Genomic DNA, 22,271 nt, shown 5'->3' on the forward strand with positions numbered 1-22,271 from the left:
TATTGTTATCAATCAACATGTTGGTTATCAATATGGTTATCAATAAACTGTTATGGCTACTGCATAAAAAAAGATACAGATGATGCAACACTATAAATATACTACATACAAATATGAACTGAATGAGAAGTGAGGTCAAACAAATGAAAAAGTGTAATCCACTTTCATAAATTATTCAAGTCCTTTCTCGCTCGCCTATATTTTCCACAGGTGATGTAATTTGCCAGTCACGTACGCCATCGCGTGACTGATATTGGTACAGCAAATGTGTAAACGTTTTTATAAGAGGAAAACTTTTGAAAAAATACTAGTAGGTGGCAGTAAAAATGCACATAAAACACCTGTCTCTTTGAAATTATATTTAAAAAAATCACTAACCAACCAGGTATATAATTTTATGCTCTACTACGATATTTCTGTAATATAACTAATAAGAGTACCTGATCGTCTTTGACTTGTTACTCTCTATTAGCCACATTTAGTTTGTGAACTGGGACTTTTTGACACATGATAGAGCAGGCCTAGCTATTGTTTTAAATATCACACTATTCAAGTCGTGGATTCTCATGTACACAATGTTGTACATTTTTACAATGTAGCTTATTTATAAGGGTCGTCACTAGTTACCACAGCCACAATCTCATAATCCCTGTTCTTTCTGTTCTTAAACATTTATTTTAAATCTAACCTTAACCACTGCTAACTTTATGGCCAACCCTAGTCTCTTTTTTTCATACATTTTCACGATATAGCCAATTTCGAGGTTCTGGCTGTGCGAGCTAGTGGAAACCACAGCTAAAACCGCCCTTATAACAGGAATCTGACTTTTCATTGGAGAGTACAACCTTTTCTTTGACAATTGACCAATGAGGGATCAGTATTCAGCCACCACCTCTCCAAAACAGACCGCCTCGCTCAGGACACGACCAATAGAAGATGTTCAGAGGCGGGGTAAAATGCCTTTGACAATCACGGTTCTGAGTTGGTAAACAGCGTTGACCTCATGGTGGAGGACGACACACTGTTAGGGGACGAGGCTGCATAGCATTGAAAATAAATCCAAACATTCGTAATTACTGGCGGTAAGTGGGTTTTTTGTTTTATGACAAGTATGGTGCTTGGAATAATGGAATTAATACATATTGATTCTTCCTGGTTTGACAATTTGGGCAGTGCATTGGTGAAAAAACGATGCGTCTCATCTGCCTTAACGTGACCTAGCTAAACTATGGCTAACGTTAATGTTGTCAGAGTAACTAGCTGGATAGCTATCCGAATGTCAGTGAATACAGCATGTCTGAAAAGTGTAGTTAGTTAGTTTACTGACATTGCACCGAGATTGAATGCAAATCTGATGAAATCCAAACATTTTAACTCATGATGCAGTATAAATCTTACAAAAAATAGAAGCAATACAACCTGTAACTACAGGCATCAAACTTTCACGTGCATGCATGATCTGCTATCTGGCGTGACATTTAGCCAACGATAGGTAATTCATAAATGCTAATTTCCGCATATTTAAATCAGCTTGTAGAAGTGAATGACGTCTGTATTTTGAGAAAGTAAATGGGCAGAGTGAACATGAAGAAGAATCGTTTCCACTGTGTTGGTAGTTTTGCCTGAAGGACAAAGCTCTCAACGGTCACGAAGGGCTAGAAGAGGCGCTTGCTGGCCCGTAAACACAATTCTGTACCAGCGACAGCTGTGACACATGCACACCACATGCCTGGTTATTTTCAAAGCGGAGGATACCTACAAGTGTGTCTGCTAATGGGCTGCTTTACCTTATTATTTGTATTATTACAGTTTGTCCTTTACTGTGTTACTGAAATGAGGTGGATAGGCTGCTATGCAATTACTCGGTACAGTGTGAGGCTCTGTTTATGGCCTGCTGAGTTGTTCAAGTCCTATACTTGACAGTTTTGTGGCTGCATGACTTATGATAAGACATTGAATCGTACAGTAACGTTACAGGCTGTAAATGGCGTACTGCAAAGCAGACAGTTTGCTTGATTGGGTTAACTTCTGCATTATTTGAATGGTTTGTAACTTTTCTGGCAAGTATTCTTATCAACTTTTGCTTTCATCAATGTGACCAATAGAGCAAGCAGTGACCTAGTGCAATCATATCCAGTCATAGCTGCAGAGGAAATGTCTCACGTTGATTTTGGTGAAGAGGGCATTGTTGATGTGCAGAGCTAGGCAGCACGTGGGTTCCTAGATTGGCAGGAACAATAGGAAAATTGTGGTGAGTTACAGTGCATTCGGAAAAAAATCAGACCCGTTGGCTTTTTCCACATTTTGTTACATTACAGCCTTGTTCTAAAAATGGATTAAATTATTTTCCTCATTTTTCACACACACAAAGTGAAATGTATAACAAACAGATACCTTATTTACATAAGTATTCTGACCCTTTGAGACTGTAAATTGAGCTCACAATTTTCCTGTTATCCCATGATCATCCTTGAGATGTTTCTACAACTTGATTGGAGTTGACCTGTGGTGAATTCAATTGATTGGACATGATTTGGAAAAGCACACACCTGTCTAAGGTCCCCCAGTTGTCAGTTCATGTCAGACAAAAAACCAAGCCATAAGGTCGAAGGAATTGTCTGTAGAGCTCAGAGACAGGATTGTGTCGAGGCACAGATCTGGGGAAGGGTATGAAAAAATGTAATTAGTGGCCTCCATCATTCTTAAATGGAATAAGTTTGGAGCCACCAAGACTCTTCCTAGAGGAAGCCGCTGGCTAAACTGAGCAATCGGGAGAAGGGCCTTGGTCAGGGAGGTGACCACAAACTCCTCTGTGGAGATGAGATGACCTTCCAGAAGGACAACCATCTCTACAGCACTCCACCATTCAGGCCTTTATGATAGTGGCCACTCCTCAGTAAAAGGCACATGACAGCCCGCTTGGAGTTTGCCAAAAGGCATCTAAATGACTCTGACCATGAGAAACAAGATTCTCTGGTCTGATGAAACCAAGATGGAACTCTTTGACCTAACTGCCAAGTGTCACATCTGGAGGAAACCTGGCACCATTTCTACGGTGAAGCATGGTGGTGGCAGCATCATGCTGTGGGGATGTTTTTTCAGTGGCAGGACTGGGAGACGAGTCAGGATTGAGGGAAAGATGAACGGTGCAATGTACAGAGAGATTCTTGATGAAAATCTGCTCTAGAGCGCTCAGGACCTCAGACTGGGGCAAAGGTTCACCTTCCAACAGGAAAACGACCCTAAGAACACAGCCAAGACAACACAGGATTGGCTTCGGGACAAGTCTCAATGTCCTTGAGTGGCCCAGCCAGAGCCCGGACTTGAACCTGATCTAACATATCTGGAGAGACCTGAAAATACCTGTGCAGTGATGCTCCCCATCCAACCTGACAGAGCTTGAGAGGATCTGCAGAGAAGAATGGGAGAAACTCCCCAAATACAGGTATGCCAAGCTTGTAGCATCATACCCAGGAAGACTCTAGGCTGTAATCGCTGCCAGAGATGCTTCAACAAAGTACTGAGTAAAAGGTTATTCAATAGTTATGTAAATATTATATTTTTTAATATTTAAACAGTTATCGGATAAGGCTGCAACATATTAATATGTGGAAAAAGGGTCTGAATAATTTCCAAATGCACTGTAAATTTGGATAGTAGTGCAGGTGAATATGAACTGCACACATGGAGAATAACTTTTTCTACTGCGAAAAAATATCTTCAGTTAGTTTAGATCCTCAATTTCATAATAAACTGTGCCTTGGTAATATTCTAATGTTTTGCAAGAGATTGGAGCAATTATACACCAGCGTAGATGGAATATTTTTGGTATCCGGTTGTTCTGGCAATTTTCACATAGGAACTTCATTTGGTGGAAGGATGTTTGACATACATAATTTTTACGTTTGTGTCATAAACAATTTTTGAGAAAATTATGATGAAGTGGCCATTTTTAGACCTATAAGCCTTCATGCCTCCTGTAAAACCCTATGGTCTGTACATGATACAGACATCTTGGTGTCATTATACTCTTATTGTGTGCTCCCAAAAAATTGAGAATGTCAAGTTGTATTTCAGAATCTATTCACATTAATATTTCATGTTGAATAAATGAATATCTCAAAATTAACCTTTTTTTTTATTTGGCTTCTTTTTAGACGTTTGGATATCTAAAAAAAAAAATATGCCTTAACTTTCTAGTTTAGTTCCCTGTAATATGGATATCTTCCATACAGGATGTATAGCTATAACGGGGAGTTGAGTAAACTCTGCTGCCTTGAAACGTGACATAGCTAGATGACATTAGCTACGTTTTATCAGAGTAGCTGGACAGCTTATCCGAATGTCAGTGAACACAAAGGGTCTGAAAATATACTCTTCAAACTAGGACCCATTTTATACATAGAAATTGACATTATAGGTCATTAACCACTCACAGCCCTCCTTTTCGGATTGCTCATTCAGCAAATCAGCAAAGGCAGTTTGCTTTGAATCCATTTTCCCATTCACTGTATTGTGGGTGCTCATAAAATTTATCAGAACTTCAGAAATAGCAGCAAGCCCACTGGAAATTGTAGGTACTTGTAGAGTATATTGTTACTAGGGATGCATGATATATTGGTGAACGTATCTGAATCGGCCGATATTAGATAAAAATGTCAACATCGGTGTGCCAATGTGCAAAACCAATGTCAAAGCTGATGAGCATACCTATATAACACACACCGTTTTGGTATACACTGTTTTTGAAAGAAAAGCAACAAAAAAAAGGTCCATTTAAAATAACATCAAATTGATCAGAAATACAGTGTAGACATTGTTAATGTTGTAAATAACTATTGTAGCTGGAAACGGCAGATTTTTAATGGAAGATCTACATAGGCGTACAGAGGCCCATTATCAGCAACCATCACTCCTGTGTTCCAATGGCACGTTGTGTTAGCTAATCCAAGAGTATAATTTTAAAAGTCTAATTGATCATTAGAAAACCCTTTTGCAATTATGTTAGCACAGCTGAAGACTGTTGTCCTGATTTAAAGAAGCAATAAAACTGGCCTTCAGACTAGATGAGTATCTGGAGCATCAGCATTTGTGGGTTCGATTACAGGCTCTAAATGGCCAGAAACAAAGAACTTTCTTCTGAAACTCGTCAGTCTATTCTTGTTCTGTGAAATGAAGGCTATTCCATGCAAGAAATTGCCACGAAACTGAAGATCTCTTACAACGCTCTGTACTACGCCCTTCACAGAACAGTAAAAACTGTCTCTAACCAGAATAGAAAGAGGAGTGGGAGGCCCCGGCGCACAACTGAGCAAGCAGACGAGTACATTAGTGTCTAGTTTGAGAAACAGACACCTCACAAGTCCTCAACTGGCAGCTTCATTAATTAGTACCCGCAAAACACCAGTCTCCACGTCAACTGTGAAGAGGCCACTCCGGGATGCTGGCCAACTAGGCAGAGTTCCTCCGTTCACTGTCTGTTGTTTTTTCCATCTTAATCTTTTTTATTGGCCAGTCAGAGATGGCTTTTTCTTTGCAACTCTGCCTAGAAGGTAGAGGTTGACCGATTATGATTTTTCAATACCGATTTAGCACTGTCAAAGCTGTACAAAGAAGTCTGAGAAGAAGCCAACACAGGCCAGAAACGATGGGTTTTCAATACCGCGTTGGTAATAAAGCATTTGTTCGACCCCAACTTCTGGGGTAGTTAGCTTTAGCTTGGTACCTAGCTAGCACCAATACAACCAGCCTGAAAACAATGACCAATAGAAACTGCAGTAATTTTCATTATTCTTAGCAGTGATTTAGGAATCCTTGTGAGTAAGTATTAGCTAGGTTACCACTTGTTGTTCGCCTATTGAAACTTCAGTTCATGAAAATCAATAGCTAGCCAGCTACTTAACCCTGTTGGCCAAAGCTAAAGTTATAAGCAGCCAGCTAGCTTCATCTGGTTAGAGAGGCTCGACCGGACTGAGTAATGTGTTGTGAAGCTAGGCACAATAGTGGAATTTGCGGTTTGCCTTCAAAGTAAAAGTATGCAGTGATGCAAAATAATACCAATAGTAGAATTATGCCATATTTTTATTTTGAAGGCTACCCGCAAAGTCCACTGTTATGGCTAATCCGTATTATTGCTTGCTTTACATAGATGGGTCCGACCACCATTAATCAAATAAGAACGGTCTTATAAATTAGGGTTATTTTCGATGATGACACATAGCTACTTAGCTAGCTAACTGAAACAGATTGTCGTTTTGCTATATTTTTGGGGAAGAACATTGTTTGCATCCATGAGCTAGCTAGCTTTTTGTAATGACTAGCACTGTAGGTGCACGAGACAACTTTACCAGCATCATACGTATCGATGAATCGTGACATATGAAATACGAGTGATTGTGTAATAACTACGTAAAAATTTAATGAACGCGTTAAATTATGTGACGTGCAGTCATATTCAGGTCCTGATTGGTCAACAAGCTTAATTGACACTTCAAATAGTATATTCTTTTAACATGTAAAGACCCAAATGGCATTCCATAGAAATCCTGGTTGAGGATGAAACGACTGAACAAATGAACAACAAAACAGCACAGCAAGTAAGTGAAAGAAATAGGCTTTGAATATGTTTGAATGGTAATGGGGACGTGCGTGGCCACGCAGTCGTGGGTGAACAGGGAGTACAGGAGAGGGCTCAGAACGCAACCTTGTGGGGCCCCAGTGTTGAGGATCAGCGGGGAGGAGATGTTGTTGCCTACCCTCACCACCTGGGGGCGGCCCGTCAGGAAGTCCAGTACCCAGTTGCACAGGGCGGGGTCGAGACCCAGGGTCTCGAGCTTGATGACGAGCTTGGAACTATGGTGTTGAATGCCGAGCTGTAGTCGATTTCTCACATAGGTATTCCTCTTGTCCAGATGGGTTAGGGCAGTGTGCAGTGTGGTTGAGATTGCATCGTCTGTGGACCTATTTGGGCGGTAAGCAAATTGGAGTGGGTCTAGGGTGTCAGGTAGGGTGGAGGTGATATGGTCCTTGACTAGTCTCTCAAAGCACTTCATGATGACGGATGTGAGTGCTACGGGGCGGTAGTCATTTAGCTCAGTTACCTTAGCTTTCTTGGGAACAGGAACAATGGTGGCCCTCTTGAAGCATGTGGGAACAGCAGACTGGTATAGTCCGTAAACACACCGGCCAGCTGGTCTGCGCATGCTCTGAGGGCGCGGCTGGGGATGCCATCTGGGCCTGCAGCCTTGCGAGGGTTAACACGGTCTTACTCACCTCGGCTGCAGTGAAGGAGAGACCGCATGTTTTCGTTGCAGGCCGTGTCAGTGGCACTGTATTGTCCTCAAAGCGGGCAAAAAAGTTATTTAGTCTGCCTGGGAGCAAGACATCCTGGTCCGTGACTGGGCTGGGTTTCTTCCTGTAGTCCGTGATTGACTGTAGACCCTGCCACATGCCTCTTGTGTCTGATTGAATTGAGATTCTACTTTGTCTCTGTACTGGCGCTTAGCTTGTTTGATAGCAAATAGCTGCACTGTTTGTAATGTTACCAGACACCTTGCCCTGAAAAAGCAGTGGTTCGCGCTTTCAGTTTCACACGAATGCTGCCATCAATCTTTTGGTTAGGGAATGTTTTAATCGTTGCTATGGGAACGACATCTTCAACGCACGTTCTAATGAACTCGCACACCGAATGCGTATTCGTCAATGTTGTTATCTGACGCAATACGAAACATCTCCCAGTCCACGTGTGGAAGCAGTCTTGGAGTGTGGAGTCAGCTTGGTCGGACCAGCGTTGGACAGACCTCAGCGTGGGAAGTTTCTGTCTGTAGGCAGGGATCAACAAAATGGAGTCGTGGTCAGCTTTTCCGAAAGGGGGGCGGGGCAAGGCCTTATATGCGTCGCGGAAGTTAGAGTAACAATGGTCTATGCTGATAAAATTTGGGGAGTCTTGTTTTCAGATTAGCCTTGTTAAAATCCCCAGCTACAATGAATGCAGCCTCCGGATAAATTGTTTCCAGTTTGCAGAGAGTTAAATAAAGTTTGTTCAGAGCCATCGATGTGTCTGCTTGGGGGGGGATATATACGGCTGTGATTATAATCGAAGAGAATTCTCTTGGTAGATAATGCGGTCTACATTTGATTGTGAGGAATTCTAAATCAGGTGAACAGAAGGATTTGAGTTCCTGTATGTTTCTTTCATCGCACCATGTCACGTTAGTCATAAGGCATACGCCCCCGCCCCTCTTTTTACCAGAAAGATGTTTTTTCCTGTCTGCGCGATGCGTGGAGAAACCTGTTGGCTGCACCGCTTCGGATTGCGTCTCTCCAGTAAGCCACGTTTCCGTGAAGCAAAGAACGTTACAGTCTCTGATGTCCCTCTGGAATGCTACCCTTGCTCGGATTTCATCAACCTTGTTGTCAAGAGACTGGACATTGGCAAGAAGAATGCTAGGGAGTGGTGCGCGCTGTGCCCGTCTCCGGAGTCTGACCAGTAGACCGCCTCGTTTCCCTCTCTTTCGGAGTCGTTTTTTTGGGTCGCTGCATAGGATCCACTCCGTTGTCCTGTTCGTAAGGCAGAACACAGGATCCGCGTCGCGAAAAACATATTCTTGGTCGTACTGAAGTTGATGCTGATCTTATATTCAGTAGTTCTTCTCGACTGTATGTAATGAAACCTAAGATGACCTGGGGTACTAATGTAAGAAATAACACGTAAAAAAAAAAAAACTGCATAGTTTCCTAGGAACGCGAAGCGAGGCGGCCATCTCTGTCGGCGCCGGAAGTCAGCCGACAGTCAGATTGTGTAATAACTACGTAAAAATTTAATGAACGCGTTAAATTATGTGACGTGCAGTCATATTCAGGTCCTGATTGGTCAACAAGCTTAATTGACACTTCAAATAGTATATTCTTTTAACATGTAAAGACCCAAATGGCATTCCATAGAAATCCTGGTTGAGGATGAAACGACTGAACAAATGAACAACAAAACAGCACAGCAAGTAAGTGAAAGAAATAGGCTTTGAATATGTTTGAATGGTAATGGGGACATACGTAAATGCCAACAAAATAACTTTTTGGTGTGTGTGTAACCTTTATTTAACTAGGCTAGTCAGTTTAGAACAAATTCTTACTTACAATGACGGCCAAACCCAGACGACGCTGGGCCAATTGTCCGCCGCCCTATGGGAGTCCCAATCACGGCTGGATGTGATAGTCTGGATTCGAACCAGAGAAAGTAGTGACTCCTCTTGCACTGAGATGTGGTGCCTTAGACCGCTGCGTCCGTGTGTGTTACCTATTTAACTGAACTAGAATACTTCAAAGGCCACTAAAATTTGAAATATCGGTTATCAGTATCGATTTTTGGGGGGGGCAAGGAAAATATTGGATATCGGCCAAAAATGTCATATCATTGCATCACTAATTGTTACGTCTTAAAATTAACAAGATCAAAAAGGGTAATTTTTTTTAAATATTCATATTAATGTTGAATCAATTCATGTGAGATTGTATTTCAGAATCTAGACATACTCTACATGTTAGAGCACACTATATGGAGTATGACACCAAGATATTGTGTGTTTCATTCACGGATCATAGGGATTTACAGGAGGCATGTATAGGTCTAAAAATGGCCACTTTAATTAAGATTTTTAAGAACTATTTGAGATACAAACTTGAAGCATTTCAAACATCCTTCCTCCCAATGATGTTTCTGTGAGAATTACCATAACCAATCTGAGATCCGACACACATTTTTCATCTACACTGGCATGGTATCGCCCATTGACACAAACAAATTCCTTCTCTGAATACCAAAGTGCATGTGGATCAGGCTCTGTCTGACCTACAGACTGCTTTCATCGTCTTACAAAAAACATTAATTGACCTTAAATGAACATTGAATGGCTAAAGATTTAGGCATCTTTACCTTGGCTAGTGCCCAAATTGATTGTGTCCCTGCTTACAAATATCTGGGCATTTGGATAGACAATACATTTTCTATTACATTTTTTTAAATAAAAAAAACACGAGTCTCTCGCTTAATAGAAAGCAAATCATTCAGTTGATGTTCCTACCGGCTGTAGACTATGGCAACATCATCTACAGGAATGCAGCTGCCACTGCATTAAAGCCGTTGGCTGCAGTTTACCACAGCACACTTCGTTTTATTACGGGCGACAGGTTTTGCACTCTCCCTGAATTCTCTATTAGAAAGTAGTCAGGCCCTCTGATGTTGCGTATGTCAAATCATTGCATTCTGTTGAGGCCTGTTTACAAAGCCCTTCTATAAAACCTTCTACATTGTACTACTGAACATCGATACTAACCTATAGAAGTACGAGAGCCGTCACTGTGACCGAGTATGGTAACTCTTGAAATTCCTTCAGTCATTACAGATTTCGGCAAAACAGCTTGTAGTTTCTTCTATGACTGACCCCAATTAGCCAACTGTTCGATTGTTTGGTCGTTAGGCTGTTGGTCGACCAAGATTGTTTTAGTCAAGCAGTAATTGATAGATGGGCGCAAAATCTATCTATCTCAGTGAACTAATCCATTGACTAAAAGCCAATTTATGCTTGATCCGAAAATGTGGTCTGAGGCTCCATATTGAGGGTGTGAAGCAATTGCGGGGCATGCAGAGGCCAAATCGAAGTCGGATTGACCATTGACAATACGCTAATCTCTCCAGAATGGGCGCTCCTGCCAATTTGTGCACAGTCAGTGTTTCATAACTTCATTGTGTGAATTGTTTGCGTTTGATTGTTAGTGTATATTAATTGGCCTTTACATATCACTTGTAGTAGATTTACTGTTAATTTTTAATCTTTACTGTTTGTTACTTTGGTTACAGTAATTTCCTATGATCTCTTCACTATTATTCTACAATGAAGAAAATGGTAAAAAATAAAGAAGAACCCGGGAATGAGTAGGTGTGTCCAAACTTTTGACTGGTACTGTATGTGAATTAGATATTTCTGTACTTCATTTGAAATAACTTTGCAAAAATGTCTTCATATGTTTTCACTTTATTATGGGCTATTGTGTGTAGATTGGGTGGCAGGAAAAATCTATTTAATCCATTTTGAATTCAGGCTGTAACACAACAATGTGGAATAAGTCTAGGGCTATGAATGCTTTCTGAAGGCACTATGTGTGGTGTGAATACAGGGGTAGTCTGGCTGGCTAGTATGCAGTTGTTACTCTGTTGCCAAATAAATGAGACAACGTTACGGTGACCTTGTTTCAAGCGAGGACGGCCTTGAAGTTAGTGTTTTCTCTAATATATGAAGAACCATTTGATCCATGGCTCTGTGACACAATTTACTGATTTCTATGCACCCTGGTTTGTAAAGAGAATATCAGACCCATAAATGGTGTCTGGGAAGAAGGCTATGCGCAAGATATCGTTGCTTGATTTGAATTCACCACCAGCTATGAATAACCATACAAGCCATTACTAACATTAAGTCATGCAATTTTTTTTAAGGGGACCTTTGTGTTTCCTCACAGTGAGTAAGCAGCCTGCTTGGTTCTACTTCCGAACATAGGCTAATTCTAAAGCCCTCTTGAGTCCCAGGATGGCCAAGCTGTCACCAAGCGCAAACAATCCATCCTTTTGACTAGCTTAACTCCTCTGTTCATTTGAAATCCTATGTGATTCTGCCCTCACTCAGCGTCCACTGTCCCCTCATCACCAGCCAGGGAAAGTGAATCACAGGACTGGACTGAGTGTCCCAGTTCAGCCTAGCATTTTAGACCCATGCCATTGATCAATATGACTGAAATCCTTGAATTATGTCCTGGTATTACCTGGTAGACGTATTTTGATTGGGTTTGGTTAAAACTTCTTAGGGCTGCAATCCCGTTAACGGGATGATATGACAACAGCCAGTGAAAGTGCAGGGCTCCAAATTCAAAACAAGAGATCTCATAATTAACATTCCTCAAACATACATGTATCTTATACCGTTTTAAAGGTAATCTTGTTATTAATCCCACCACAGTGTCCGATTTTCAAAAAGGCTTTACAGCGAAAGCACTACAAACGATTGTTAGGTGACCACCAACTCACAGAATAATTCAGCCATTTTTCCAGCCAAAGAGAGGAGTCACAAAAAGTGCAAATAGAGATAAAATTATTCACTAACCTTTGATTTTCATCAGATGACCCTCATAATATGACTTCATGTTACACAATACATGTATGTTTTGTTTGATAAAGTTCATATTTCTATAAAAAAATCTGAGTTTACATTGGTGCGTTACATTCACTAGATCCAAAAACATCCAGTGATATTGCAGAGGGCCACATCATTTTACAGAAATGCTCATCATAAATGTAGATGATAATACAAGTTATATACATGGAAATGTAGATATACCTCTCCTTAATGCAACCGCTGTCAGATTTCAAAAAAACTTTACAGAAAAAGCAAACCATGCAATAATCTGAGACGCTCAGAAAATAAATAAAAGTATCTGCCATTTTGGAGTCAACACAAACCAGAAATCACATTATAAATATTCCCTTACCTTTGATCTTCATCAGAATGCTCCCAGTAATCGTAGTTCCACAATAAATTATTGATTTGTTCGATAATGTCCATTCATTTATGTCCAAGTAGATACTTTTGTTAGGGCGTTAGGTACACATATCCAAACGCTCATGCAGGTCTAGCATAACTTCGGGCAAAAACTTCAAAAAGTTATATTTCCCGTGACCAGGCAATGGCTCTCTGCCATAAAACAAAACACCACAAACTCATGTCGGGAAAAGCAAAAAGGCGAAACTAACCTACAACCGTTCTGATAAAAACCTTAGGGCATTCAGCCTCGGGGGATGCCCTACTGACCACACCCTTCTTCCTTGTTCCTGGCCTGCCCTGCCTCTTCCACTAATCCAATTGTTTCTTATGGACAGAAAAGAGCAGAGGCTCTGAGCTGTCCGATCAGGTCCATTGTCTACTTGTCTGGCTCTCTGCCAGTAACCTGACTAATTCATCTCTTATTCAGCCCCACAACACAGAAGCGTCATTCAAGTTTCTAAAGACGGTTGAAGCCCTAGGAAGTGCAACTTCATCCATATCCCACTGTGAATTCAATAGGGCCTGGGTTGAAAATTGACCAACCTCAGATTTCTCACTTCCTGTTTGGTTTTCTTCTCAGGTTTTTGCCTGCCATATGAGTTCTGTTATACTCACAGACATCATTCAAACACTTTTAGAAACTTCAGTGTTTTCTATCCAATACTAATAATAATATGCATATATTAGCAACTGGGACTGAGGAACAGGCCGTTTACTCTGGGCACCTTTCATCCAAGCTACTCAATACTGCCCCTGCAGCCATAAGAAGTTAAGGCCAGCCCAGTTATGTAATTTTAAAACGATGAGATTTGAAAAGGCCAGATAATCTAGTTGTAAAAGCCACATTTCAGTGGCCTTTCTCAGTCACTTACTGATGCAAGGAACTTGTGAGTATGGCACAGGATTATAGCAAAAAAATAACTGACCAGCAGTGGATACTATCAAAGTCCTGCATCGAAAGCCAGGCAAGGATACTTTTTGTGCCAAGCCTTCCCGTTTTCCTTCCAGAGAATGTTTAGTAGAGACATGCTCATGTTTGTTGTAACGTAACACCTTCTGATTCCCGGTGTAGCCCGTGTGTTGTTACTTAAAGGTTTGTCTCCATGTCTCAGATTGAAAACGTGTTTAACCTTTACGAGCTTGTCATGGCCACGGTGATCCTTGATAACAGCTGTGTTTTTCTGCCTGCCCGGCCAGGTACTCTCTAGTTGTTGACTGACTGCAGTGCTGAGTGGATAGCTGGCCACTAGCCTGCGAGACTTAAACCTCAGCCAATGGCCTATAGTGTTGTGACTTTCAAATTCTCCAATAGGCCATTGGTGACTGTAGCCAGTTCTTATTTCACCAGTATGATTCATGTCCTTTCCCTTTGTCACACTTATGTTCACTATTGAAATGACATTCGTTCTTTTGAAGGTTTCTTAGATTATACACAGTTACAGCACGACTAGGCCTACTTTCAGTACATCTAGCCTCCGGCTATGTTGTATGTACATACAGTCGACTTTGGTATGTAACTCCGAACCCTCAAAAATATGATTTCTTTCCACATCTGTGTTCTAGGTGTGAGGGAGACCCACCATGGCAGGCGACATGATGTTGGTGATGCGTGGCTTGGCCAAGCTGAGCCAGGCGGTAATAGACACTCAGGCCAGCACACTGCGTATTGGAGGAGCCCAGGCCATGGCCCAGAGCATGCAGATGACTGCAGAGCAGAGCCTGGGAGTAGCCATGCAGAAGATGCAGGTGGGTAAAGCGAGAGATGAACGGGGCTCTTCTATGGGGGTAGTGGCCAAAGATTGTATTTTTCATTGTCAGACAACACCACCAATGGCCAGATGTAAAATGGGTGACGGAGCTTCGGTGTCATAGCTTCCTAGCCTTTCTTTTTGCCTAATCTAATTTTGTGTGAGCTCAACAAAAGATTGATTCATAGAGCTTTGTGGTCTTATCATGGCTGAGTTACGGTCTGTACAGCTGGCTCCTATTTGTTTTCACAGCGTAGGAATAGTCCAATAGTAGAGAACAAAGCTGCCACTAAGAGTGGCCTGCTGTGGATGTAAATACAGTTTGACTTGAGGCGGATCAATAAGGTGGCCCTTGGTTAGGGCCAAGAATTGTTTTTTTTTCCCCTTTTTTTTCTGACCGCATGACCTGACATGGAAAATATCTCGGGCCATGAGTTTTTCCTGGTTCGGACGCTCCAGTGAAACCCCAGCTCCTCATTGCCCTTCCACATCTGTATATCTGTTCCAGGAGTTTGGTGGGCAGCAGCAAAGCGTGTCTGACAACTTCCCAGCAGACATAGACAGTAAGTATGACTTCTCCGAAGCAGAGGGGAGCAGCATGGACAGTGGGGAACACGTAGAGCCAGGGTTCAGAGAAGAGGGACAAGGCGTCTCCTCAGAGGGGATGTGGACCAAAGACAGCACGAACTGCGGGACATACAACGGCCAGGCCTCAGTCAAATCCAAGCTGTTTGAGGGCTACAAGGACCCCAGCAGCCAGTTCTCAGGACAGATCCGTTCCTACCTATCCTATAGCTCCTACCGCTCCTATCATCAGGACGGCTCGGGGGTTGGGGGCCTCACGGCCGAGGACATAGAGAAGGCCAGAGAAGCCAAGAGGAATGAGAAACCACACAAACAAATGGTACGTCTACACATTCTCTCACTGGTACCTGTGGCTCAGAGATGTGCTGTGTGTGTATCTTGTCTACCATTATGCTGTTCTCTCTCTGTTGTAGCTCAGTGAAAGGGCACGAGAGAGAAAGGTACCAGTGACCCGGTTAGGGAGACTGGCTAATTTTGGAGGTAAGGCTGTACATTATTTTGGTTTCTAATATGTTGTTTTATTATTGCTCTGTCTGACGTTGAAGTGCACAAAAGGCTACCATTACAAATGTATTATATTGTTTATGTTCGTGTCGGGAAAGTACTGAAAATGTGATTGGATCAGTAAGATCCCTCCTTTATTACATTGCGATAAGTATTAAGAACTTGATCCTTTTTAACTTGTTGAGGACACCACATCAATATTCACATCAGGCTCTGACACACACAGCGCTCTATTCTACTGTTTCTGGCTTGAGCTCACCTTTTTAATCCCCCATTTCATCCACATCCCATTAAATGGGAAGTCGTATGCCACCTATCCACACGAGGCAAACCTACTCTTCTGCCAAAACTTTCAGCGACAACTATTGCTGTAACCAGTGTCAATATCTAGAAATAGAGCCTGTGTTTTTATTTATTACCCTATTATGTCCCCTTCTCAAGCCACCCGTGTACCAAAGTGTCCCACCCACATGCCCCCATGTTCCCTGTCAGTGTCTGCCTAACACAACCCTAGTGTCTGTTTATCCTCAACTTGATATATCTACTGCCTGTAAATTGCAGGCCAGTGGGTGAAAGGTGGCCCGTGTGTCTTCATCCCGTGAGTGAGATCTCCTCTCCCCTTGACGGCCACATGGTCAGATTGAGTCCTGGAGGTTAATCTGCACTTTGACCAGTAGTAGGCCTGCAGAGCAGACTACAGATTTAGTTACTTTGGAGTTCTTAACTCGTAAAGCCAGTCAACTGCTGCCGTCTCAGAGAAACACAGGCTGAGTTTACGGAGGCAGCGTCTTGGTAAAAGAGACAGTCTGAGATCTGGTCCTGCTGTTCTCTGGGACCTGGACTGACGGGACGGCGCGGCCCTGCCCCAGCATGGGCCACCTGTCGCTGTCAGCATGCTGCATGTTTTGTCACTGTTTTGAAAGGTTATCAGATCTGCGCAGCGAGCTGATACACAAGTGAGAGCAAAGCCACTAAGGAGAACCCATCTTTATATATTACAGGGCCAGCTCTGGCATTCTCTCTCTTTCATGGGAGGTTTGGGGTGGGGACAGTATTGATCGGTCAATACCGTCCTTCAGCTGGAAGTTAGGGTTGCCAGGTTTGGTGGCATTGGAGTAATGTGAGTCTCGACAGACACCTGCCGGTCCAGCACCCCGGGACCCTATTGGTTTGCTCTCCCTCCCCAACTTGGCTCAGGGGGATACCTAGTAGCCCCCCCCCCAGGGCCCTCTCCTACAGGGGAAAAGTGATGTGCTGTCCCCTGAGGATTGAACATAAATTGGTCTCACGTTGAGATCGAGTTTCTGACAGGCTATCCAGTTCCTGAAGTCGGTGTACCGATGCGAGGGAATGCCTAGCCATGCATGTTTCCTGTTCTGCTCTCTCCTGGTTGTTATTCTGGGTTGGAACATGGATACATAAGTTAACACCATGCTCTCTGGGTTTCAGTTCCCTTTGACAGGTACACATGCTTCCATGTAGAGCTGTTTGTTGTTGTAGTCTTACCACGGATGTTAGCATACCATGAAGTTCAAAATGTGTCTAACCGGTTGTCTTTTTATGAAAACCCCTGGTATTATTGTCATCTCCAAAACAAGCCATCTATTTTTTTTCCCCCCCATAAACACAATTCCCTATTTCTGTAAGTTGATATCCAGGTGAGCCAGCAGCTTCCTGGTATGGTGTGTCCCACTGCTTTGTCCTAACCTAACTTGGGGGTGTGAAGCAGTGAGTGCTGTGTGTGACAGTGTCTGGAGATGACAGAGGTGTAACCTCTGTGCCTTCACTGAGACTTGGCTGGCAGAAGGACTTAGTCAGCTACTGCCCATGAAGTGTAGAAATCATTGATTGGATGCTGTTTAACCAGGAAGGCTTAATACTGAGGGGTTCAAATGGGTGTAAAAAAACAAACCGATATCCACATATCATGGTGATGCTTTTTGAATGTGTTGTAGCTTTGGCTTGAATTTATTTAGAGGGCAATGTAAAGTTAGTGAAGAAATCAATTACTAAACCCTTTTCAGAGTTAAAAATGATCTAAAACCAGATTTGGTTTATTTAGTACTTAGTTGTGTACATACATTGTGTGACATCGGCTGACGTAAAAAGTTCTTTATAAATACATTTGATTGATATGCACCCTGCTAACTGTCCTGTGAACAACCCTTTGGGATCTCACTAGTGATGGTGGGGCGGAAATCGATAGTTACATTTTGCACATTTTTTCCATTTAAAAAAATATAAATTGATATTTGACTATCTATTTGTAAACAACACAAAAAAAGTGGTATGTGTGCACATATACTACTGTTCAAAAGTTTGGGGTCACTTAGAAATGTCCTTATTTTTTAAAGAAAAGCAAATGTTTTGTCCATTTTAAAATAACATCAAATTGATCAGAAATACGGTGCAGAGATGAATGTTCTAAATGACTATTGTAGCTGGAAACGGCTGTTCTTTAATGGAATATCTAGCCGTATGGAGGCCCATAATCAGCAGCCATCACTCCTGTTTTCCAATGGCACGTTGTGTTAGCTAATCCAAGTTTATCATTTTAAAAAGGCTAATTGATCATTAGAAAACCCTCTTGCAATTATGTTAGCACAGCTGAAAACTTTTGTGCTGATTTTAAAGAAGCAATAAAACTGGCCTTTAGACTAGTTGAGTATCTGGAGCATCAGCATTTGTGGGTTCGATTACAGGCTCTAAATGGCCAGAAACAAAGAACTTTCTTCTGAAACTCGTCAGTCTATTCTTGTTCTGAGAAATGAAGGCTATTCCATGCGAGAAATTGCCAAGAAACTGAAGATCTCGTACAACGCCGTGTTCTACTCCCTTCACAGAACAGAGCAAACTGGCTCTAACCAGAACAAAAGAGCGGGAGGCCCCGGCGCACAACTGAGCAGGAGGACCAGTACATTAGTGTCTAGTTTGAGAAACAGACGCCTCAGAAGTCCTCGATTGGCAGCTTCATTAAATAGTACCCCGCAAACACCTGTCTCAGAGTTGCAAAGAAAAAGCCATATCTCATACTGTCCAATGAAAAAAAAGAAATAAGATGGGCAAAAGTACAGAGATTGGACAGAGGAAGATTGTAAAAAAGTGTTATAGACAGAAACGTAGATTAGAGGTGTTCAGATCACAAAGAAGAACATTCGTGAGATGCAGAAAAAATGAAAAGATGCTGGAGGAGTGCTTGACACCATCTGTCAAGCATGGTGGAGGCAATGTGATGGTCTGGGGGTTCTTTGGTGGTAAAGTGGGAGATTTGTACAGGGTAAAAGGGATCTTGAAGAAGGAAGGCCATCACTCCATTTTGCAACGCTATGCCATACCCTGTGGACGGCGCTTAATTGGAGCCAATTTCCTCCTACAACAGGACAATGACCCAAAGCACAGCTCCAAATGTTTCAATAACCATTTAGGGAAGAAGCAGTCAGCTGGTATTCTGTCTATAATGGAGAGGCCAGCACAGTCACCGGATCGCAACCATATTGAGCTGTTGTTGGAGCCGCTTGACCATATGGTACGTAAGAAGAGCCCATCAAGCCAATCCAACTTGTGGGAGGTGCTTCGGGAAGCATGGGGTGAAATCTCTTCAGATTACCTCAACAAATTGACATCTAGAATGCCAAAGGTCTGCAAGGCTGTAATTGCTGCAAATGGAGGATTCTTTGACAAAAGCAACGTTTGAAGGACACAACTATTTAAATTAAAAAATCATTTTTAACCTTGTCAACGTCTTGACTACATTTCTTATTCATTTTGCAACTCATTTCATGTATGTTTTCATTATGGAAAGCAAGGACATTTCTAAGTGACCCCAAACTGTGTGTGTGTGGCATTCAGTATACCACTTCAGTCATTGGCTTCATCAATAAGTGCATCGACGACGTCGTCCCCACAGTGACCGTACCTACATATCCCAACCAGAAGCCATGGATTACAGGCAACATCCGCATTGAGCGGATGGCTATAGCTGCTGCTTTCAAGGAGTGGGTCACTAATCCGGATGCTTATAAGAAATCAGACGAGCCATCAAACAGGAAGCGTCAATACAGGATTAAGTTCGAATCCTACTACACCGGCTCTGACACTAGTCGGATGTGGCAGGGATTGAAAACTATTAGACTACAAAAGGATACTCAGCCGCGAGCTGCCCAGTGACGCCAGCCTACCAGACGAGCTAAATAGGGGGTAGTGCGTATGGCCCAGTACATCACTGGGGCCAAGCTTCCTGCCATCCAGGACCTCTATACTAGGCGGTGTCAGAGGAAGGACCAAAGAATTGTCAGACTCTAGTCACTCAAGTCATAGACTCTTCTCTCCGCATGGCAAGCGATACCAGAGTGCCAAGTCTAGGACCAAAAGGCTCCTTAACAGCATCTATCCCCAAGCCATAAGACTACTGAACAATTAATCAACTGGCCACCTAGACTATTTGCATATACCCCCCCCCCCCCCCCCACATTGTTTTTACACTGTTGCTACTCACTGTTTATTATCTGTGCATAGTCACTTTACCCCTACCCACATGTACAAATTACCTCAACTAATCTGTACCCCCGCACATTGACTCGGTACCCCCCGTGTATAGCCTATAATTTTTTACTTTCGTTTATTTGGTAAAATAATTTGACTTTCTTGAACTGCATTGTTGGTTAAAGGCTTGTAAGTAAGCATTTGGCGCATGTGACGGTTTGATTTGATAATCTTTGCACACTCTTGGCCTTCTCTCAACCAGCTTCATGAGGTAGTCAACTGGAATGCTTTTCAATTAAAAGGTGTACCTTGTTAATTTGTGGAATTTCTTTCCTCAATGTGTTTGAACCAATTAGTTGTGTTGTGACAAGGTTGGGGTGGTATACAGAAGAAAGCCCTACTTGGTAAAAGACCCAAGTCCATATTATGGTAAGAACAGCTCAAATAAGCAAAGAGAAACGACAGTCCATCATTACTATAAGATAAGGTCAGTAAATCCGGAAAATGTCAAGAACTTCGAACGTTTCTTCAAGTGCAATTGCAAAAACCATCAAGCGCTATGATGGAGCTGTGTCTCATGAGGACCGCCACAGGAAAGGAAGACCCAGAGTTACCTCTGCTGCAGAGTATACATTTGACTTACCAGCCTCAGAAATATATGCTTCAGAGTTCAAGTAACAGACATCTCAACATCAACTGTTCAGATGAGACTGCGTGAATCAGGCCTTCATGGTCGAATTGCTGAAAAGAAACCACTACTAAAGGACGCTAATAAGAAGAGACTTGCTTGGGCCAAGAAACACGATCAATGGACATTAGACTGGTGGAAATCTGTCCTTTGGTCTGAGTCCAAATTTGAGAGTTTTGGTTCCAACCGCCGTGTCTTTGTGACGCAGAGTAGGTGAACAGATGATCTCTGCTTCCTACCGTGAAGCATGGAGGAGGAGGTGTGGGGTTGATTTGCTGGTGACACGGTCAGTTATTTTATTTTGAATTCAAGGCACATTTAACCAGCATGGCTACCACAGCATTCTGCAGCGATACACCGTCCTATCTGGTTTGTGCTTAGTCCCACTCATTTGTTTTTCAACATGGTAATGACCCAAAACACAACTCCAGGCTGTGTAAGGTCTATTTGACCAAGAAGGAGAGTGATGGTGTGCTACATCAGATTACCTGGCCTCCACAATCACCTGAACTCAACCCAATTGAGATGGTTTGGGATTAGTTGGACGGCAGAGTGAAGGAAAAGCAGCCATCAAGTGCTCAGCATATGTGGGAACTCTTTCAATACTGTTGGAAAAGCATTCCTCATTAAGCTGGTTGCGAGAATACCAAATGGGTGCAAAGCTGTCACCAAGGCAAATTGTGACAACTTTGAGCAATCTATTTCATAGTGTTGTCTTCACTATTTCTTCACTGTAGAAAATAGTACAAATAAATAAAAAAATATTGAATATGTGTGTCTCATATACCAAACATTAGGAACACCTTCCTAATATTCAGTTGCATCACCCCGTCCCATTTGTCCTCCGCACATCCTCAATTCGTCGGGGGGCATGGACTCTACAAGGTGTCGAAAGCGTTCCACAGGGAAACTGGCCAATGTTGACTCCAATGCTTCCCACAGTTGTCAAGTTGGCTGAATATGTTTTGGGTGGTGGACCATTCTTGATACACACAGGAAACTGTTGAGCGTGAAAAACCAAGCAGCATTGCGGTTTTTGACACATCGGTGCTCCTGGCATGCTTGCGTAACAAATGTAGGGGATATCTAATCAATGGAAGACTGAATTAAAATGACAGAATTTAAAAGTGAAATGTAAAAGAAAGGCTACAATGACCAAAAGCCAACAGGTAGGCAGCTATTTTACACTATAATCTGGATTGAGTTTTGAGTTTTAATGTCACATGCACAAGTACAGTGAAATGTCTTTCTTGCAAACTTTAAACCCAACAATGCAATAATAAATAACAATGTATTACAAAACCCCCCTCACAAGGAATAAGAACTTCTACTTATTGCCGTGCGGCAGCAGAGAAAATAGTAAATGGCTGGAGTCTGGCAGGGAGCTCAGCCCCAGTGATGTGCGGACAGCCTAGTACAATCTTCAATCGCATGTAGCGCCATGCGATTGAGGGTGGTGCTATTTCCATACCAAGCAGTGATGCAGTCAGTCAATATTGCTGTCAATGGTACAGCTGTAGAACCTTTTCAGGTTGAGAGGGCCCATGCCAAACTTTTTCAACCTCCTGAGGGGGAAGAGGCACTGTCGCACCTTCACGTGTGTGTGTGTGTTGGGTTGTACCATTTTTAAGTCTAGTGATTTGGACACGAGGAACTTGATGCTGTCTACCTGCT

General features: G+C 42.4%; 1 protein-coding gene across 3 annotated transcripts in view; it reads left to right on the plus strand.

Annotated features, from left to right (window-relative positions):
- The first annotated feature begins 979 nt into the window (after positions 1–979).
- The window catches only part of LOC139407147 (atypical kinase COQ8A, mitochondrial-like), a 40,588-nt gene continuing 19,296 nt past the window's right edge, over positions 980–22,271 (plus strand). For 2 of the 3 annotated variants that reach the window (XM_071150630.1, XM_071150631.1), the window contains exons 1-4: positions 982–1,082; positions 14,154–14,336; positions 14,847–15,242; positions 15,337–15,403. In XM_071150630.1, coding sequence (XP_071006731.1) covers positions 14,172–14,336; positions 14,847–15,242; positions 15,337–15,403 — 628 coding nt within the window. In that variant the 5' untranslated portion in view covers positions 982–1,082; positions 14,154–14,171. Of the gene's footprint in view, positions 1,083–14,153; positions 14,337–14,846; positions 15,243–15,336; positions 15,404–22,271 lie in introns of all 3 variants that reach the window. The other variant, XM_071150629.1, reaches the window with a different exon arrangement.

Source organism: Oncorhynchus clarkii, chromosome 4, assembly GCF_045791955.1.
Source record: "Oncorhynchus clarkii lewisi isolate Uvic-CL-2024 chromosome 4, UVic_Ocla_1.0, whole genome shotgun sequence".
Lineage (NCBI taxonomy): Eukaryota > Metazoa > Chordata > Actinopteri > Salmoniformes > Salmonidae > Oncorhynchus > Oncorhynchus clarkii.